At 41.0% G+C, this 17251-nt stretch overlaps 4 protein-coding genes across 5 annotated transcripts in view; 3 read left to right on the forward strand and 1 right to left on the reverse strand.

The window, feature by feature from the left end:
- The first annotated feature begins 35 nt into the window (after positions 1-35).
- Positions 36-3684, forward strand: bxdc2 (brix domain containing 2). The gene is made up of 10 exons (XM_058054770.1): positions 36-253; positions 416-527; positions 606-649; positions 731-801; positions 888-937; positions 1019-1092; positions 1169-1219; positions 1322-1423; positions 1501-1629; positions 3097-3684. Exons 1-10 carry the CDS (start codon positions 104-106, stop codon positions 3343-3345), a joined length of 1032 nt encoding a protein of 343 aa, XP_057910753.1. The 5' UTR covers positions 36-103; the 3' UTR covers positions 3346-3684.
- Positions 3179-6467, reverse strand: rad1 (RAD1 homolog (S. pombe)). The gene is made up of 6 exons (XM_058054784.1): positions 5992-6467; positions 5793-5904; positions 5560-5717; positions 5384-5484; positions 5192-5290; positions 3179-4494 (listed from the first exon to the last, which is right to left on the reverse strand). Exons 1-6 carry the CDS (start codon positions 6184-6186, stop codon positions 4317-4319), a joined length of 843 nt encoding a protein of 280 aa, XP_057910767.1. The 5' UTR covers positions 6187-6467; the 3' UTR covers positions 3179-4316.
- LOC131106068 (UPF0729 protein C18orf32 homolog) lies at positions 6446-7587 on the forward strand. Its single transcript, XM_058054797.1, has 3 exons — positions 6446-6603; positions 6881-7095; positions 7296-7587. Exons 2-3 carry the CDS (start codon positions 6916-6918, stop codon positions 7359-7361), a joined length of 246 nt encoding a protein of 81 aa, XP_057910780.1. The 5' UTR covers positions 6446-6603; positions 6881-6915; the 3' UTR covers positions 7362-7587.
- A 1214-nt stretch (positions 7588-8801) lies between these two features.
- Positions 8802-17251, forward strand: part of dym (dymeclin) — a 60491-nt gene continuing 52041 nt past the window's right edge. Inside the window, exons 1-7 of one of the 2 annotated variants that reach the window (XM_058051600.1) lie at positions 8802-9046; positions 10000-10192; positions 11138-11190; positions 11265-11358; positions 11438-11574; positions 13315-13387; positions 16784-16909. In XM_058051600.1, the coding sequence (XP_057907583.1) occupies positions 10053-10192; positions 11138-11190; positions 11265-11358; positions 11438-11574; positions 13315-13387; positions 16784-16909 (623 nt within the window). In that variant the 5' untranslated portion in view covers positions 8802-9046; positions 10000-10052. Of the gene's footprint in view, positions 9047-9999; positions 10193-11134; positions 11191-11264; positions 11359-11437; positions 11575-13314; positions 13388-16783; positions 16910-17251 lie in introns of those variants that run through there. The other variant, XM_058051609.1, reaches the window with a different exon arrangement.

Consider the following 17251-nt stretch of genomic DNA (forward strand, 5'->3'; position numbering starts at 1 on the left):
CGCCATTAGGGGTCCCTCATTCTCTCTTCTTCTCGCTCATGGGCGGAACTCGCTTCAAACCACGCGAGAATTGTGTTCCTGAGTGTGTAGTTGTAAAACAAACATGTCGGCTCCCAAGCGGAAACGTGGAGGACAGCATGCCGGTGGAAAAAAGGCAAAACAAGTGAAAATAATCGCAGATGGGGGTGACCCATTAAGGGAAAACACAGAAGAAATGAAGAATGTAATCACAATTCCAGCACCGGTTTCTATGGTACGTGCTCGAGCTGGTTATTAGCAATGGCGGGAGCTAGCTTGGTAGCATGGAGCTAAGTGTATTTTAGCCCTACCATTCCAATCCATTAACAAGCACTTTGACATTAATATCGCACAGATTGATATGTATGGTCTCTGTTCTTGGTTTAATTATATCCAGGGCAAGTGGACCAACAAGGAAAGGGTACTTATTTTCTCTTCCAGAGGCACCGACTTTAGAACAAGACATTTGATGCAAGACCTAAGGAGCATGATGCCACATTCAAAAGCCGGTCAGTGTTGTGTACTTCGTTGAATCTCCTAAATTGTATTTCAATGGGTCTAATAGAGTTATATTATGCATCCATTAGATACAAAAATGGACAGAAAGGACAAGCTGTTTGTGATTAATGAAGTGAGTGTTACTTTTTAAGCACAATATATTGCAAATTATTATTATTTTATTTGTATTAATGTTTTAATATTTTTCCCATAGGTGTGCGAGATAAAAAACTGCAACAAGAGCCTGTTTTTTGAAGCCAAAAAGAAACAGGACCTCTATATGTGGTTGAGTACCCATTATGTAATTGTCATATTTGACCCATTTGCATCATAACACTTTGTTAAAACTGAATAATGCTCTTGCCTTGCAGGATTTCAAACTGTCCTCGTGGACCCTCTGCAAAATTCCTAGTTCAGAACAGTAAGTTACTTCCCAAAGTACTTCCATATACTCCAAACTGGTGTTAAAATGCAGCCTGATCTAATTTAAACCTCACCCTAGTACACACACTGGCTGAGCTCAAGATGACAGGAAACTGCCTGAAAGGATCCAGGCCGCTGCTGTCATTTGATCCGGTGAGTAAAGCTAGTAAAAGTTGGGTTGGACACAGATGGTTGCCATAGTAACGGTGTTGATGCCGTCTTCCTGCAGAAATTTGATAAGGAGCCCCACTATGCTTTGCTGAAGGAGCTTTTCATTCAGGTGGGTGCATCTTCTTAACAAGAACACTCAGTAGAACAAGGAGATCTCTGCCAAGGCCAAACAATACAGTCAAATGTCTTTTTTTATTTTTTTTAATTGCAGACCTTTTCCACACCACGCTATCACCCAAAAAGTCAGCCATTTGTGGACCACGTCTTCACCTTCACCATTGCCGACAACAGGATTTGGTTCAGAAACTACCAGGTATCTTGTTTCCCTTCCGCTATCATACATCAGGTGTGACACATTCAAACTGATTGCTTCTTTTTGTTTGCTTTCAGATTATCGAGGAGGACGCCTCGCTTGTGGAAATTGGACCTCGCTTTGTCCTCAACCTCATCAAGATCTTTCAGGGGAGCTTCGGCGGGCCCACGCTTTTTGAGAATGCAGACTTCAAGTCTCCCAATATGGTAACACTTCTTTTTGTGTGTCACTTAACACGTGTATATTAGATACTCAACCATAGTTGTTCCTCGTGTATTGGTTATTTATTTATACATCAAATATATTCAGAGTTACAGCATAAAAAGACATGTTTACAACCTTGTACATGTGATTTGTAATATTAAAGCTCATTAGAGCATTGAAACACCCCCATAGTCACCTTTATACTCACATTATGGTAATGGTTTAATTTCATTTGAACATGCATCAGGTTACAATTGAATGCATCACATAATCAGTTCACAGTTCCACATGTCCAAAAGGAGTAGGAAGAAGCAAAGCTTATTAAATCCTACCCCTCCATATGGTACTTTTACAATCAGTAACTGTTACATTTGTTCACTTCCTGCTTTCCTAAAATAGTAATTTTTTTTGTCACGTACCAAAGTACGAGGTGATATGACCATCCAATGACATAATGGCTACCATAGTAAGTGTCAATATAGTGACATATATAGCACATCATGACTGGTTCAAGACTCTTCATCCTTGTATTTAGCAAACATCACTACAGTAAACCTCGGATATATCGGACTCGGATATATCGGAAATTCGCTCACAACGGACAGATAAAAAAGAACCAATTTTTCTGTAATGCATTTCCAATAAAAATTCATTGCATATATCAGATTTTTAAACGGATTTCGCCTATTTCAGACAAAATCTCCAGTCCCGTTCCAATGCATTTCCATTAAATTTCCCTCGCATATATCGGATGGCCGCATCGTGGCGCGCCGAATCGTGACAGGCCGCTATACGACGTCGTTTGCAGCGTTGCCTGCACGTCCAGGTACATTGGAAACATAGTCAAGGAAGTGCCTTTTTATAACGGATAAAATCCGATTTACGTATATACCGGATATAAATCCGATATATGCGTAAAACGGACATTTTCCGGTATACGCATATAACGGATTTCGCTTATATCGGACAAAACCAGTGGGAACAATTGAATCCGATATATCCGAGGTTTACTGTACATTAGGAAACGCCATGACAGTACTCCAAGTTGTTGTTAGGATGATGATAATTATTGTGCCTGTTGAGAGATGTAGTAATTGTTGGCAGCCATCAGAAGTGAATGTGTACTGGGGACACCTACTGGCCAGTGTAGACATCCATTAAAGGGGACCTTTTATGCTCATGTTTCGGTCCTTTGTATTGAGTTGTGGACTTGCTCCACACAATAACCAGCATCGGTAACCAAATGTGGAAACGGCTATTAGGCTATTGCTTTTACTTACACAAAATAAACGCAATTAGGACACGTTGGAAAGTCGTTGGCTAGTCCAGCTGCTTAGTGGCCCATGTTCACAAAATGTATGTTGGATTTGTCAAACTGCTGCACTGTACTTCCTTAAGTAGCTGCTGCATCAAACAATTTTTCTTTCCTTTCTTATCAACCATGCTAAATCACCTTCTTGACTCGACAGCATCGGCGAGAGAGCCGCCTGGCAGCAGCGGCCAGGGTGCGCGAGAGGCAGATGGTGAAGGAGATGCACAAAATGAGCAAGACCCAAGCAAAGCCGGACCTCATTACAGACGTCACCGAGAACGTCTTCGACACACCGGCCGAGGACAAACCCCTTCACATTGAAACGGAGCCACCGGAGCCCGAAGAGGTGAAGAAGAAGAACAACAAATTGTTCAAAAGGAAGCGGATGCAGAAGTCGTGCAGGTGAAAGAAAAGACTGCCAGAAAGGAGATGAATACGTTTATCGAAATAATGTGATGATTTACACAACACATTAAAGTTACTACACGTCCAAATGGTAACTTTTTATTTTTTCTCAATACAATGTTCCAGCAGTGTACAAAACAGTTTCATTTGGATTATTAATATCAATGTATCAATGCCATTAAGTTTCACTTCCTGTACTAGTATATGTTTAGTATAGTATCATGAACAGCACAAAATCAAACAACTCAAGTATGCCTAGTGGGGTACATTTTGGTCATCTACAGCCATGGCTTTCTAATTTCAGTTGTCTGTATGCCATAATAAAGTGATCAGAGTTTTAGTTTTGTTTCATTTGCATCCACATTTAGATATGACCTGACCTAAAAAATATTTTTGTGAATGAAATTAAAATGAGCATCTTTGGAAAGTAGCCAGGGCTGCATGGTGGTCGAGTGGTTAGCGCGCAGACCTCACAGCTAGGAGACCAGGGTTCAATTCCACCCTCGGCCATCTCTGTGTGGAGTCTGCATTTTCTCCCCGTGCATGCATGGGTTTTCTCCGGGTACTCCGGTTTCCTCCCACATTCCAAAAACATGCTAGGTTAATTGGCCACTCCAAATTGTCCATAGGTATGAATGTGAGTGTGAATGGTTGTTTGTCTATATGTGCCCTGTGATTGGCTGGCCACCAGTCCAGGGTGTACCCCGCCTCTGGTGAAAATGAATGAATGAATGGAAAGTAGCCACTCATCAACTTTCAGCAATGAAACAACCTCCTCGGTCGGGTTAGCGCTGCAATAACCATGCTAAAACATAAAAGTGCTTCATAATTGTGACCGCGCCGGAAGTGTCCCACAAGTTCACATAGCTTGAACCTGTTTTAGTCCAGAATCCACTTCGCCGACCCTGTTAACGCAGCACCCTTGCATTTTACTCTTCCGCTCATTCAAAGCAAGACGGATGTAGAAGCTGATCACTCCTCTTCCACCTCTTCATCAGGACAGCAATAATACTCCACAAAGCAGATCTGCCCGTCGTCGTTTCGAACCAGGTACTGCAGTGACAGGAAGCCCCTGCTGTCAGTCCTCACGGACACTTTGCAGGACAAAGCCAGAGCTTTGGTGGATGATTTCAGCAAAGCCATCTTGTATCTGTTTAAGGCACGTTTTGTACATGTGATTACTTCATCCTGTACAGCAGACTTGGAAGCAACTTTGGTAAAATGGAGTGTCAAATTTACTGTCTAAAGCAGGGGTCTCAAACACACGGCCCGCGGGCCGCTAGTTTAGACCCCTGCCTTGATATGAAAGTTTAATGTTAGCATGGCCCGCGCAAGTTTGATATGGATGCTGTATGGTATCATGTACCCAGAAAACATTATTGCGTTTGATTAATGTTCATGTTAAAAGTTAAATAACTGTTAATACTGTTAATTTTAATCTGAAAAAAATTATTTGTCTACCCACAAACTGTATGTTGTTAAGTTTTTATTATTTGCAGTTTTATTATTATTATATTTATTTATTACTGATTCGTTGATTTTCTTTATTCTTGATTTGTTTATTTTTCATCTTATTTTGTGTAGAAAAATAAAAATTAAGATATTTGAGAACAGTGGTATGTTTTATCAGAACTTTTCTTGTAGAAAATTTGAACCAAAGCAAATTTTTTCATTTTTTTGTTTTTAATAAAAGCGTTTTTTTCTGTTTTTTTTTTTTTTTTTTTAGAAAACCTGATGCGGCCCAGTCTCACCCAGACCCTAGCTCCAGTGACCCCCAAGTAAATTGAGTTTGAGACCCCTGGTCTAAAGCGATACGCTATCAACTTTAGTTTACTATCCACCCTCACCTGTTGGTTTGCGTCTGGGTGCAGTGGAACAGCTCCATCATGTCCGAATCTTTGGGATAATCATAATGAGCATTCCCAGAGTTGCCAAAAGTCGAGAGCCTGAAGTGAAGAATGCATCATTAAGCACAATGGTTGGATTAGTAAAAGAAGAAATACAGTTCGGAATCTGCTCAAAGCCTTCGACTCATATACCGAAAATAAGGTTGGCTGGGGGACATGGTGATCTGTAGCACCTCGCTGGTCATGTCCAGTTCAGAAAAGGCCTCCTTTAGACTCTCGGACAGCAGAATTACCTTTAAGTAAAGAACAATTAATATATTGAAGAAAGATAATGCGCCATAATGCAATTAGTGCAATCTGAGCTCTGCCTTGTTTGTCACGTTGCTGCTGCAGAACTCAAAGTCAATTGGTTCCTCCGGTTCTTGTGTGTTGATCTTGCAAACTGTCACTACACCGCCCTCCTCCAGGAATAAGGTCAAAGGGTAACCGTAGCCTCTGTAGCACAGCCGCAGGGCAGTTGACACTCCTGTTTGACATCCATAAACACACACTGAAGAAGATGCACAACCAGAACAAATATAAAAAAGACACATTTACTCACCACCGGGTACTGTGCCTCCTCCAAAGATACTAAGGCAATCTAACAGAACAGTGAGGTTGATCTGAAAGCCAACCATGTCTTCCTTGATGGTGAATTCCTGAAAGATGTCAGCCTGCAATGGAAAAGACGCGAGTTGTGTTATCACAAACACATTCAACAATAATGTATGCTAAGATTTTGAGTATAAAAATAAACATACCTGAATGAAAGCATTGGCTTGAAGACATTTGGAGTCCTCCACTGTAACCTTAAGGCCGTTGGGGGTGGCTGAGAAGATGGCGTGGTCTTTAAAAGTGATGGCTTTCAAGATGTTGGACAGATTGCGAGCGTTGTCCAAACTGGCCACTAACACGTATTGCTCATTCTCAGACTGCGATTGCGTCAAGAGAGGCATTGTGGTGCTGAAATAAATATATACCAGAAACACAACAAAAGTAACAGTTCCGCTCTAAATTCAATTATTTTAGCGGATAAAGCTAAATTATCGCTGCTTTAGTTTCGACACTAGCTAGCTTGTTTTCCACCATCTCGACACAACAAATTGATTATTTGAGTTTTTACGCGTTCATAAAAAAGCAGATAATATAATAATAATTCAGAAATCCATTAGGTTGTTGTGTTTTGAAGAAAGGCGCCCCGCCATGTCATTACTTCCGTCTTCACTTCCTTTCACATGACCACTTCCGCTTCAGTGATAACCTGCGCATGCGCGTTGGTTTCTGACTATTTCGCTGAGCTCATAACCACAAACATCCGCATGACATATAGGCTGTCAAGTGTGAAGGATTTGTGTGGATCAATCTTCCGAAAGGTAAGACTTGTTACTACGTTAAGCAAGTTAAGTAATTACTAACAAATTGTTTTTACATATGATCAAAACTCCTCAACTGATGTTTAAGGCGAGAATTAGCTACTGCTAGCTTAGCAACTAGCTAGTTGTAATAGTAGCAATACGTCGCAGTAAACATACAAATGCGATATTAACATAGTACACAATCTTAAATACAATAGTGTTAAATGAAATACAATGAGTGATTGGACCAAATAACTTTAACTGAACAATTAATGATCCTACATATGTTTTGTAGGTTCTTCACTCTGGCAGTCTGTTGCAGTTGCAGTCATGGTTTGCATCCCCTGTATTGTCATCCCTGTTCTGTTGTGGGTCTACAAGAGGTTCCTGGAGCCCATTCTTTATCCCTTTATTTCCCCATTAATCAATACATTCTGGACCAAAAAAGCTGTGCAAGAGTCTGGGACCGGTGATCCACTTGTTAACGAAAAGTACAAGGGGACTTCCAAGGTTGGTTGGTTGATGAGTTTTTAGAATAGGATGGAGCTAGTGCTCTTAAGTTTGGGTTTTGAGTAACCCAAATACCCCTACAATACATGTTAACCAATATAAATCACCTACAAAATTGTTTTTGGGGCCAATCTTCAGAAAAACAGATTCACTATTATTATTTTCACTCTATATAATGAATTCTATATTCTTTCTTTCAGCTTGAGCACAATGGAGAAGCGACTCTCAATGGATCAACTTTACTGGCAGATAAGAAGACAGATTGATCATTCTCTATAATTGCATTCCATCTATAAGACTGTAAATTATTATTATTATTAATGTCTTCATGGAGTGGAATTTCTAACGTTTCAGATAACATTTATTTTGTTTTAATTTTGTCATAATATTGTTAAATATTTAACTTGGGAACAATGATTAAATGTACCATGCTGAATAGAAAAAATAATTTTAAGTCAAACATGATGAAATAAATTATGTACTTACAGTTTATATTTAAGGTGTATTTATTGGCGTTGGCATGTAAGAAACATTTAGGAAATTTGTATAACTTTAAACAAAAGACCCAATGATCGTGGAACTTACACAACTCACACATTTTGTAATCTTATTCTAATCAAAAATGAAATATACGTTCATTGTTTTATATGTATGTACTATTTTATATTCATACTTTATTTTCTTCCTACTGTGGATAATCTGATTTGAGTGTTTGGCTGTATGGGAAGAGGCAATGGAAGGAAGCCAGGTACACTACGGGAAATAATTGTGATGTTGAATGACAAGGAATGAGTGCACTATAAACAGCTAAATATATAAACGATTTAAAAGGATTTGAACAATGAAAATGCATCACGTTGTAAATGGGATGGGCTTTAAAGAAGAAAAATTATGTAAAGGATGGCATTATATCGCAAATGACATGCAGAATGGATGATGAGTTGACGAGATGGCGTGACAGACTGACTGTAGCAAAAATATGAAATGGTAAGAGGTGAAAAGCTCATTCAAAATAATCGCAACAAAAACAGCAGAAAGTCATAAAATAGAAATATTTCTTTTGCCAGGAGATGGGAAGACCTGGGTTCGATTCTCCACTTGGACGTGTCTGTGTGGAGTGGTATCCGTGACTCTAACATAGATGGACTGGTAAATTGAGAGCCAGACCACCTCACAACCATCTACTGTGAAACAGATGTCCAATATCACCATACCTCTAATTATGTATTTATTATTTTTTACCTATTTTAACTATATTGTAATTTATATTTCCTTTTTTGTTTTTGTTCCATGTTTGCACAAAAGGAGCTCCTCTCAATCTCATTGTACATGTGTATAGTGACAATAGTGACAATAAAGGCATTTTATTCTATTATTTTAGCTCAGCTCAATCTTCACAACGGACCTATTATCATTTTTCAGATTTTATTATTATTTTATTTCCTTTCATTAACACTGCAGAAGGTTTATTGTGTTATTATTTTAACTATTTCCTTTCATACAGGAAGTCAACAAATGTAAAATACAAATGTAGGAAAGTGAAATATGCTAAATGTGTAGAAATTATGGCGTGAATGAATTATCAGTAACTGTATTATCAGTAAAAGCTCTGATTCTTGTAACCATATAGTGTTGTTTACTGTAACTTGTTACGTATGTCTTAAGAAATAAGACGACCGTACCGTAATACTGCTACGTCAGACGCAAGAAAACGCCCCTAATGACGTCACCACGCAAGGGGGCTGCGACGTGGAAAACATGGAGGCTAGGAGTATGTAGAGTAAACTTCACTCTGACAATTCCTTTGAAATTGAAGCTTTTTTGGGAATTGTAAGTTACACTCAGTAATAAACGGATATACATTTAACTGGCTTTAAATCAAGTGGGGTTATTTCACCGTCCCACGCACGACCACAGCCACAGAGGAGGGACGAGGGAGCATATATGACAGGTAAGCTAGCCATTGAGCGGATGGGAAACTAGCGGCTAACGTTAGCTGTAATGGCAACAACTCATCATTTGACTTAGCTTTTCAGACACATGTACATTTATATTATTACACTGCAGCTACTGCTTGTTGACAGTCACAATCTTTGCGACATAATTTCCTTATTCACCGGATAAGCCATCCGGACGTCATGTAGTATTTAAATAGCAATGCTATATACTACACTACAGTATTGTATAAAGTGACACACATTACACATTGCCGTTTATATCGCTGGTATGTATGTATATATGTATGTACGCAGGGTATTGTATTTGTTAGACTGGCAGCTTGTTGGTTTAGAAAATATTTGTTTTTCTTAACTCGCATCATCCTACACGTCCATCCCACGTGATGCTGGCAGCCACGAGAGGACATACTACTTGGACGTGCTAAAGGATGGCGGACTTGGCATCAGTTGACAACAGTGTTGGACAAATGACTTTTCTAGCTACATCCCCCAAACTAATTGAATTAGTAACGGAATTACAACTTTACAAATATAGAAGAGTTACCAGGGAACAGGAGTATCTCATAACGTTTTTGAAAATCATTTAAATATCTGGCACGTGTCGTTGAGAGCTTACTATATCCATGTATAATAGAATGAGCTGCTAGTGTTTTGATGTTCGGAGTTCCCATGCCATGGATGCACCGTGGTGTGATTGGTGGAGAATGCGGAAGTATTGTGTGGGTGTGGAAGAAGCAGAAACGGTGCAAGTTGGGGATATTGATGTGTGATACTGATGTGTTAAGGTCAGAACAAAGTTTAAAATGAGTGTTAGACGAAGTAATTAATTAGACTACCCGTTACTTGAAAACAATAACTTCAGCACCTCTTTTCTCAAACATGAAGATGTTTCTTCAACATGTATACGTGCACTTCAGTTATATTTTGTGTGCTCTTACGCCCGCAGGTGTTGGCATATGCCCGGCAAACAAGCATTGAGGTGTGCGGCTGAGTACGGAGATGGGGGCCAACACCAGCCAGCTCAGTGACCTGCCGGACAATCCCAGCCTCAAGGCTTTGGTGGGCACGGAGTCCATATCTGAGAATGATCCCTTTTGGAATCAGCTTATCTCCTTCACCGTTATAAGTCCCACAAGCAGGTACACGACATGACACACAGTTAGCATTTCAGAAGCATTTCTAATCGTATTATGTGGGTTTATTGACATGCATTAAGTCATCAAATTGCCTGTAATGTTTTCTCTGAATTATCTGTGTGGAATTGACTCTTCTGATGCTTTCTTGAAACACACAACAGGTATAACAGATTAGCTTTTGTGATTCCTGTCCAGGATCCGCTATAATCATTCAGACAGGATGTTTGCAGAACTTTTCACCAGCTAAGTAATGATTCATCAGGGTTATTTGCCCTGGGTGTACCTGAGTAGTTATCCTTTAGCTTCTTCAAAATGACTTGAACGAGTGAAAAAGCTAACTTACTATATGTGATCTTGCAGATGAGGTGCAGTACACCAATAGAAAATTCTGAGCACTCACAATAACATAATAACATAAATATCTCGGTGTCAAACATAACTTTATAAAGCATTTTATGCTGCTCCTGTATTGGATCACATTCTATTTGTTACTCTGCACATGCCATACTTGTCACGGTTCGGCATGTCGGTGTTGCATTGCGACCCCAGGATGCAGAGAGGACTAGTAGGTGCAGGTAAAAAGCTTAGCTTTATTTCCAAAAGGCGAATGCAGCACTGACATACAACACGTAGAAATGAACAATGTACCAACAACTGAAGACGCACCCGGCTGAACTAAATACAATAATCAAATTAGAAAGTAATTGACTGAAAACAGGACAGACCAACACAGGAAAAACTACAAAATAAGAGCATGAAAGCAGGAACTAAGGCAGACAAGGTGAAACACTAAACTGTCACACAGGAAGCGATGCAGATTGTGACAATACTACCTCATATAATAGCCTCTGCTGAATTTCTCAGTAGGCAAATAAACTTATAATCTGTTTTTGTGCCCTCAGGAAAAACAAAAATAACATCTTGGTTGATCTTTTTGCTTTTAAACAGTGCCGACTCCAAGTTGCTGGAAGAGGCTGTTTTACCACTGGCCAAACTCCTTAGTATGTTGCTTCTCTTTATAAGAGTTATCGATCAATATCGCAGGCTAGTTGTCTTATTTTTCTCTTCTTTTCAGTTGAAAACAATCCCAGAACAGGGAACTTTGGTGCTCTGGTGAGAATCTTCCTGGGAAGAACCAAAGAGCTGAAAATCTCCACAGAATGCCAAGAGTGAGTTGGTTGAGTTAATAACAACATGGCAGAGGTTGACCTTTGACTCTGACCGATGTGCTTCGCCTCTGCTCCACAGTCAGCTGTTCATCTGGCAGGCCCACAATGGTCTCTTCATGATCCGTTGCTTGCTCAAGGTGTTCATCCAGGAGATGAGCGAGGAGGAGCTGCACTTGCAGTTCAGCTACCAGGAGAGGGCGCCAGGCTCCTGTGGAGGTGAGCGCTCCCTTTCCCTCTTTCACTCTCTCACACAGAGGTGGTCTTAGACAGGGAAGTTGTTGTCAAAGGGGGACGGAAACTGGGAAACAATCCGACATAATAATAATGACTTGTAGCCACTGTGTCAAACCCAAAGCCAAGTATTTGATCCATGGCCTAAAATCCTTGTCATAGCCAGTCAGGTTCTTGGATGGTTTCCTGACAAAACAACATGTAGGCTATCTCCCCTACTCTTTTATTTGTCACTCTGTTACTTGTGATGTGTTTAAGGAAGCTTGGAAATTGGAAAGTCCTGCTTTTGACCATCGGACATCACTCTGTGTCACTCTATCATGGTTTTAAAATAATCAATAAATGATGCTGTTGTAGGCTATTATTACTCAAAAACATGCATATTGTATTTTTTTCAAGTGTATAAATGTTTAAATCATAAATGTCTAAAGCAGCAGCGTTACAAATACAGCATCAGCTATTAACTTGTGACTTGTGAATGTAGTATTTTATATTGGACTCCAGGGGTCAGTAATTGTCCGGTGAGACCCCCACCGAAGCACCAGACATGAACAACACGCTTTTATTGCAGGTATAATTTATCTCAAAGGAGGCACAATAACATTCATTCATTCATTCATTTTCTACCGCTTTTTCCTCACTAGGGTCGCAATAATAATAATAATAATCATCATCATCATCATCATCATCATCCATTCTGCTCCCCTCAATGGCTTCTTTTATCTGATTACATCTACTGTAGTGGGTAATAGGAATATACAGGTAACTCTAATCATGTCGTTTATGGTTGTTTGTCTATATGTGCCCTGTGATTGCTGGCGACCAGTCCAGGGTGTACCCCGCCTCTCACCAAAGGACAGCTAGGATAGGCTCCAGCACCCCCCGTAACCCTCGTGAGGAAAAGTGGTAGAAAATCAATGAATGAATGAATGAATAATAATGTCCAAAGTGAGGGTCTGCACGGCGGTCGAGTGGTTAGCGTGAAGACCTCACAGCTAGGAGACCAGGGTTCAATTCCACCCTCGGCCATCTCTGTGTGGAGTTTGCATGTTCCCCCATGTCCTCCCCGTGCATGCGTGGGTTTTCTCCGGGTACTCCGGTTTCCTCCCACATCCCAAAAACATGCTAGGTTAATTGGCGACTCCAAATTGTCCATAGGTATGAATGTGAGTGTGAATGGTTGTTTGTCTATATGTGCCCTGTGATTGGTTGGCGACCAGTCCAGGGTGTACCCCGCCTCTCGCATGAAGACAGCTGGGATAGGCTCCAGCACCCCCCGCAACCCTTGTGAAAGTGGGCCTTTCCAGTGTGTCATGGCTGCGTATGTCTCGGGAGTGTGTGTGACAGGAAACAAGATTGGGTCAATACTGTCGGTGTCAAACATTGACAATCGCTTCCAACACAAGAGCATGGTAGTGTCAGGTGCCATCCGGTCCCATCCGGTTATGCAGAATACCCTTCCACACAGGCTATGTCCCCCACCTCTCTTATGGCTTTGATTCTACCTCTGAAAGCGGACAATTGCTAGGTTAACTTGCTTGTTGTGTTGTTGCTTGTTGACCGTCACTCACTTTATGTGGTGTTTCTATGAAAACTTCTCTGGCCTTCAATGAAAGCCAGGTTGGGAGGGGAGTGGTTGTCCAAGGTAATCCAAGCCCCTTTGTGGTCAACTTGGAGCTTCAAGCTTCAAGGTGTCTTTTATAACATCTCCTACCTATCTTGTAGAATCGGGCCGTGAGGACCTCCTTGAGGAGCTCTTGTCCAACCTGGTGCACCTGATTGTTGAAGTACCATTACTGTAAGTCATTGTCTTCTCTCTTTGTGTGTGAGTGTTGAACATAAGCTGGCACATTTTAAAGGTCAAGACATGTAATAGAATAAGACGTTTATGGTGACCGGGATGTTCACAATGCCCCGATTGTTCCCACGCTGTTATTTAATAATGTCGCTTCTCTGATATTTTATATAACCGGCAGTGGTGACCCTTATGGAGTATCTCACTCCGGGCTTCCCCTTCCCTGTTTTTTGTTCATCTTCTTTTTCAGTTGTGTTCGTTGTGTGCAGAATGTTAGTCATTGACATGAAACTATTTTTATAGGGTTGGCATTGCTTTGCACACAAGCTGAGTCACAAAGCAGGACACGTCCACAAATGAAAAAAAAAATCAAATTTCAGTTTACTTTGAAAATACTTAGTCAGCTACTAGCTTGGCGTTCCGGAGCACTAAGCTGGCTGCAAAAAATGAAAGTGTTGGTTGGTTTTTACGAGAAGAAGAAGAGCAGGTGTGGAGGGAATAAGAATAATCATAGTAATAATAATAGTAATAACTGGAAAAACACTGTCAGACTTTCCTCCTCGTGTGTGTATAATGTATCCAGCAATACTATAGAAACAAAAGTATTGGGAACTATGGCCGTAATAACAGCATCCATTTGTCTGGGGGTGCTTTCACCAAAACTTTGGCTTTTTTCCTCCACAAAAAACATCAGTGAGGTCAGTTCTGTTGTAGTTCATTGTAAAAGTGTGTGATGGGGTTAAAGGTCAGTGCCAGTCAAATTCCCAGAAAATCGTTTTTACACATATACACACACACATACAAATAGATAATGATTATCATGATGATTATTATGATAGTAAATGTAGTTTTTGGGGCGGCACAGCGGTCGAGTGGTTAGCGCGCAGACCTCACAGCTAGGAGACCAGGGTTCAATTCCACCCTCTGCCATCTCTGTGTGGAGTTTGTATGTTCTTCTGGTGCATGTGTGGGTTTACTCCGGTTTCCTTCCACATTCCAAAAACATGCTAGGTTAATTGGCGACTCCAAATTGTCCATTTGTATTAATGTGAGTGTGAATGGTTGTTTATCTATATGTGCCCTGTGATTGGCTGGTGACCACTCCAGGGTGTACCCCGCCTCTCGCCTGAAGACAGCTGGGATAGGCTACAGCACCCCCTTGCGACCCTTGTGAGGAAAAGCGGTAAAAAAATGAATGAATAAATGTAGTTTTTGTTGATGTTATAACCATAATATGCAGTATATGTTTCCCACCTGACTGCAATCCATCTCAGGCTTTGGGCTGGGAGGGGTAGATGACATCATTGTGTTCCTAACGTTTGCACTGTTAATATTAATACGCTATTATAGGACTGCTGAGACTTGAACAAACAGTACAATATAGGGCCTTTTAATCCGAGATGTCTGTGTGAAAGTGATCCGTCTCAGTGTCTGAGATCCTTCCCTCCTTTCTGAGTCTTCTCTACGGACGTCAATCCTTCACTCTTACATAAGTGGACTTGACATTCCAACATATTATTCATTGTTCCTCACTTCCAGACCCTGCCTGTTCTGTGGCCGCTCCACTCCCTCCCTTGATCTCCACCACTTTGTGGCTCTCAGCCCGTTTCCTTCGTACGTGATGGTGGTGCAGATGGATCTATTCCTTGTGGATGGTTCCCTCCCCTTTCCCAAATCCTAAACAGGCTTTGACTCAGACTTGTTTCAGGATAAATGTCAGTTGTCTTCATTTGCGTTGGACAGCTTTGCAGTCCATGCATTTTGACACTGGAATTCCACTTAGTTCCTTTTGTACGCTATTTGACATTATTTAAATGATATTTTCATATTTTGTCGTGGTCATTTTACCTTACTAAGTTAATGCTAATGTCACTTTGATACTTGCATGAAGTTTGTCTCCATTTTGTGAGGCAATTTGCCTCGCCAATGCTTCCCATCTGTGACATTATTATGTGGCATTATTAGATCTGCCGTGACGCCACACTATAGCAGGAATGACCCCTAGCTTCTTTGCAAGAAAAGAAAAGAAAAGCTGCAGTACTAGTACTACTTGCAGGAGAGCTGGAAGAAGTTTTAGCCTAACTAGAAATGCACAGTGCTGACCATGTGGGCACTGTGGGCATTATGATCAGCTATTGACAGAACTTCACCCCCGACTTTTTCTAAGAGGTGGTGGCAAAGTCAGCCCAGTGACGAGTATGTGACACGCTGTGATACGCACCGCCCGCATTGGATTACCAATAGGTTGCCTTTTAGTCACATCTAGTCCAATGGAGTGGCATGAAGATTATGCATGCCGGAAATTTAGAACATTTCAACATTTTAGCCCAACGCAGTTTACACATACTTCACACTTGTTACGACAAATGTACTCTGAGGCCTGCCAAATTATACACCAATTTGTGCAAGGCTTAAGGTGTGATTTCAATTGCTCCAGCCCCTCCCCCCAAGTCACTGTGTTATAAAGGAATGAGAGTGCTTTTTAAGATACCCTGGCTGGTCCACCACTTTTATATATATATTATATCACATTATTCATTCATTCATTTTCTACCGCTGCGGGGTGTGCTGGAGCCTATCCCAGCTGTCTTTGGGCAAGAGGCGGGGTACACCCTGGACTGGTCGCCAGCCAATCACAGGGCACATATAGACAAACAACCATTCACACTCACATTCATACCTATGGACAATTTGGAGTGGCCAATTAACCTAGCATGTTTTTGGAATGTGAGAGGAAACCGGAGTAGCCGGAGAAAACCCACACATGCACGGGGAGAACATGCAAACTCCACACAGAGATGGCCGAGGGTGGAATTGAACCCTGGTCTCTTAGCTGTGAGGTCTGTGCGCTAACCACTCGCCGCTGTGCCGTTATGTTATGTTATGTTATGTTATGTTATGTTATGTTATGTTATGTTATGTTATGTTATGTTATGTTATGTTATGTTATGTTATGTTATGTTATGTTATGTTATGTTATGTTATGTTATGTTATGTTATGTTATGTTATATTCATTCATTCATTTTCTACCGTTTATCCTCACGAGGGTCGGGGTTGCTGGAGCCTATCCCAGCTGTCTTTGGGCAAGAGGCGGGGTACACCCTGGACTGGTGGCCAGCCAATCCCAGGGCACATATAGACAAACAACCATTCACACTCACGTTCATACCTGTGGCCAATGAAGCTAGCGTGTTTTTGGAATGGGGAAGGAAGCCGGAGTCCTCTGAGAAAACCCACGCATGCACGGGGAGAACATGCAAACTCCACACAGAGTCGGTCTCCTAGCTGTGTGGCCTGTACACTAACCACTCGGCCGCCATGCAGCCGACATGCATTATGTTCTTTTAATTCAAGGAAAGGGTCAGTGATGCTGATGCGGTTATTTTAATTCTTTCTAGTGATATCACGTACAGCATCCTGTTCGAAGCCGTGACCACCTTGCTGGTATTCTTCTCCTACCAGCTGTTCTCCAAAGACATCCTCAGAGACGGGTTAATCTACCGCCACGTCATGAAGGGGCGTTGGTGAGTGCACACACATACACAATGTTGTAGATTTGAATGTCTCACAAGAATGTATTTGAAAGCTTCCAATGGTGCATGGAATTCTCAAAGTTTCAATGTTGCTTAACATGGGGTCAGGAAATGTGAAATATATGGCATGTTGTCATCTCTTTACATTTGTTGCAGTTGCAATAAATGGAAAGGTCAATTTCCTTCAGATAGATGGATAGATAGACAAGCTTTATTGTCTGACAGAACAGAAATTCATTTTTTGAAAGGCTCTAAGAGCCTACGGGACAGAACAATAAGATATACGGACACAACAACAAAATCATTGACCCCAAAGAAGGTTTTGTTGAGTTC

This window comes from Doryrhamphus excisus, chromosome 2, assembly GCF_030265055.1.
Source record: "Doryrhamphus excisus isolate RoL2022-K1 chromosome 2, RoL_Dexc_1.0, whole genome shotgun sequence".
In the NCBI taxonomy this organism is placed as follows: Eukaryota; Metazoa; Chordata; class Actinopteri; order Syngnathiformes; family Syngnathidae; genus Doryrhamphus; species Doryrhamphus excisus.

Bases quoted from the DNA above. Each gene is read 5' to 3' on its own strand.
- bxdc2 (XM_058054770.1), top strand. From the start codon at position 104: ATGTCGGCTCCCAAGCGGAAACGTGGAGGACAGCATGCCGGTGGAAAA. The intron at 528-605 runs GTCAGTGTTGTG...TGCATCCATTAG, and splicing joins GATGCCACATTCAAAAGCCG to ATACAAAAATGGACAGAAAG. The intron at 650-730 runs GTGAGTGTTACT...TTTTTCCCATAG, and splicing joins AGCTGTTTGTGATTAATGAA to GTGTGCGAGATAAAAAACTG.
- rad1 (XM_058054784.1), bottom strand. From the start codon at position 6,186: ATGCCTCTCTTGACGCAATCGCAGTCTGAGAATGAGCAATACGTGTTA. The intron at 5,291-5,383 runs GTATATGAGTCG...TCTTCACTTCAG, and splicing joins CCCAGCCAACCTTATTTTCG to GCTCTCGACTTTTGGCAACT. The intron at 4,495-5,191 runs GTGAGGGTGGAT...TGCCTTAAACAG, and splicing joins ACCCAGACGCAAACCAACAG to ATACAAGATGGCTTTGCTGA.
- LOC131106068 (XM_058054797.1), top strand. From the start codon at position 6,916: ATGGTTTGCATCCCCTGTATTGTCATCCCTGTTCTGTTGTGGGTCTAC. The intron at 7,096-7,295 runs GTTGGTTGGTTG...TCTTTCTTTCAG, and splicing joins AGTACAAGGGGACTTCCAAG to CTTGAGCACAATGGAGAAGC.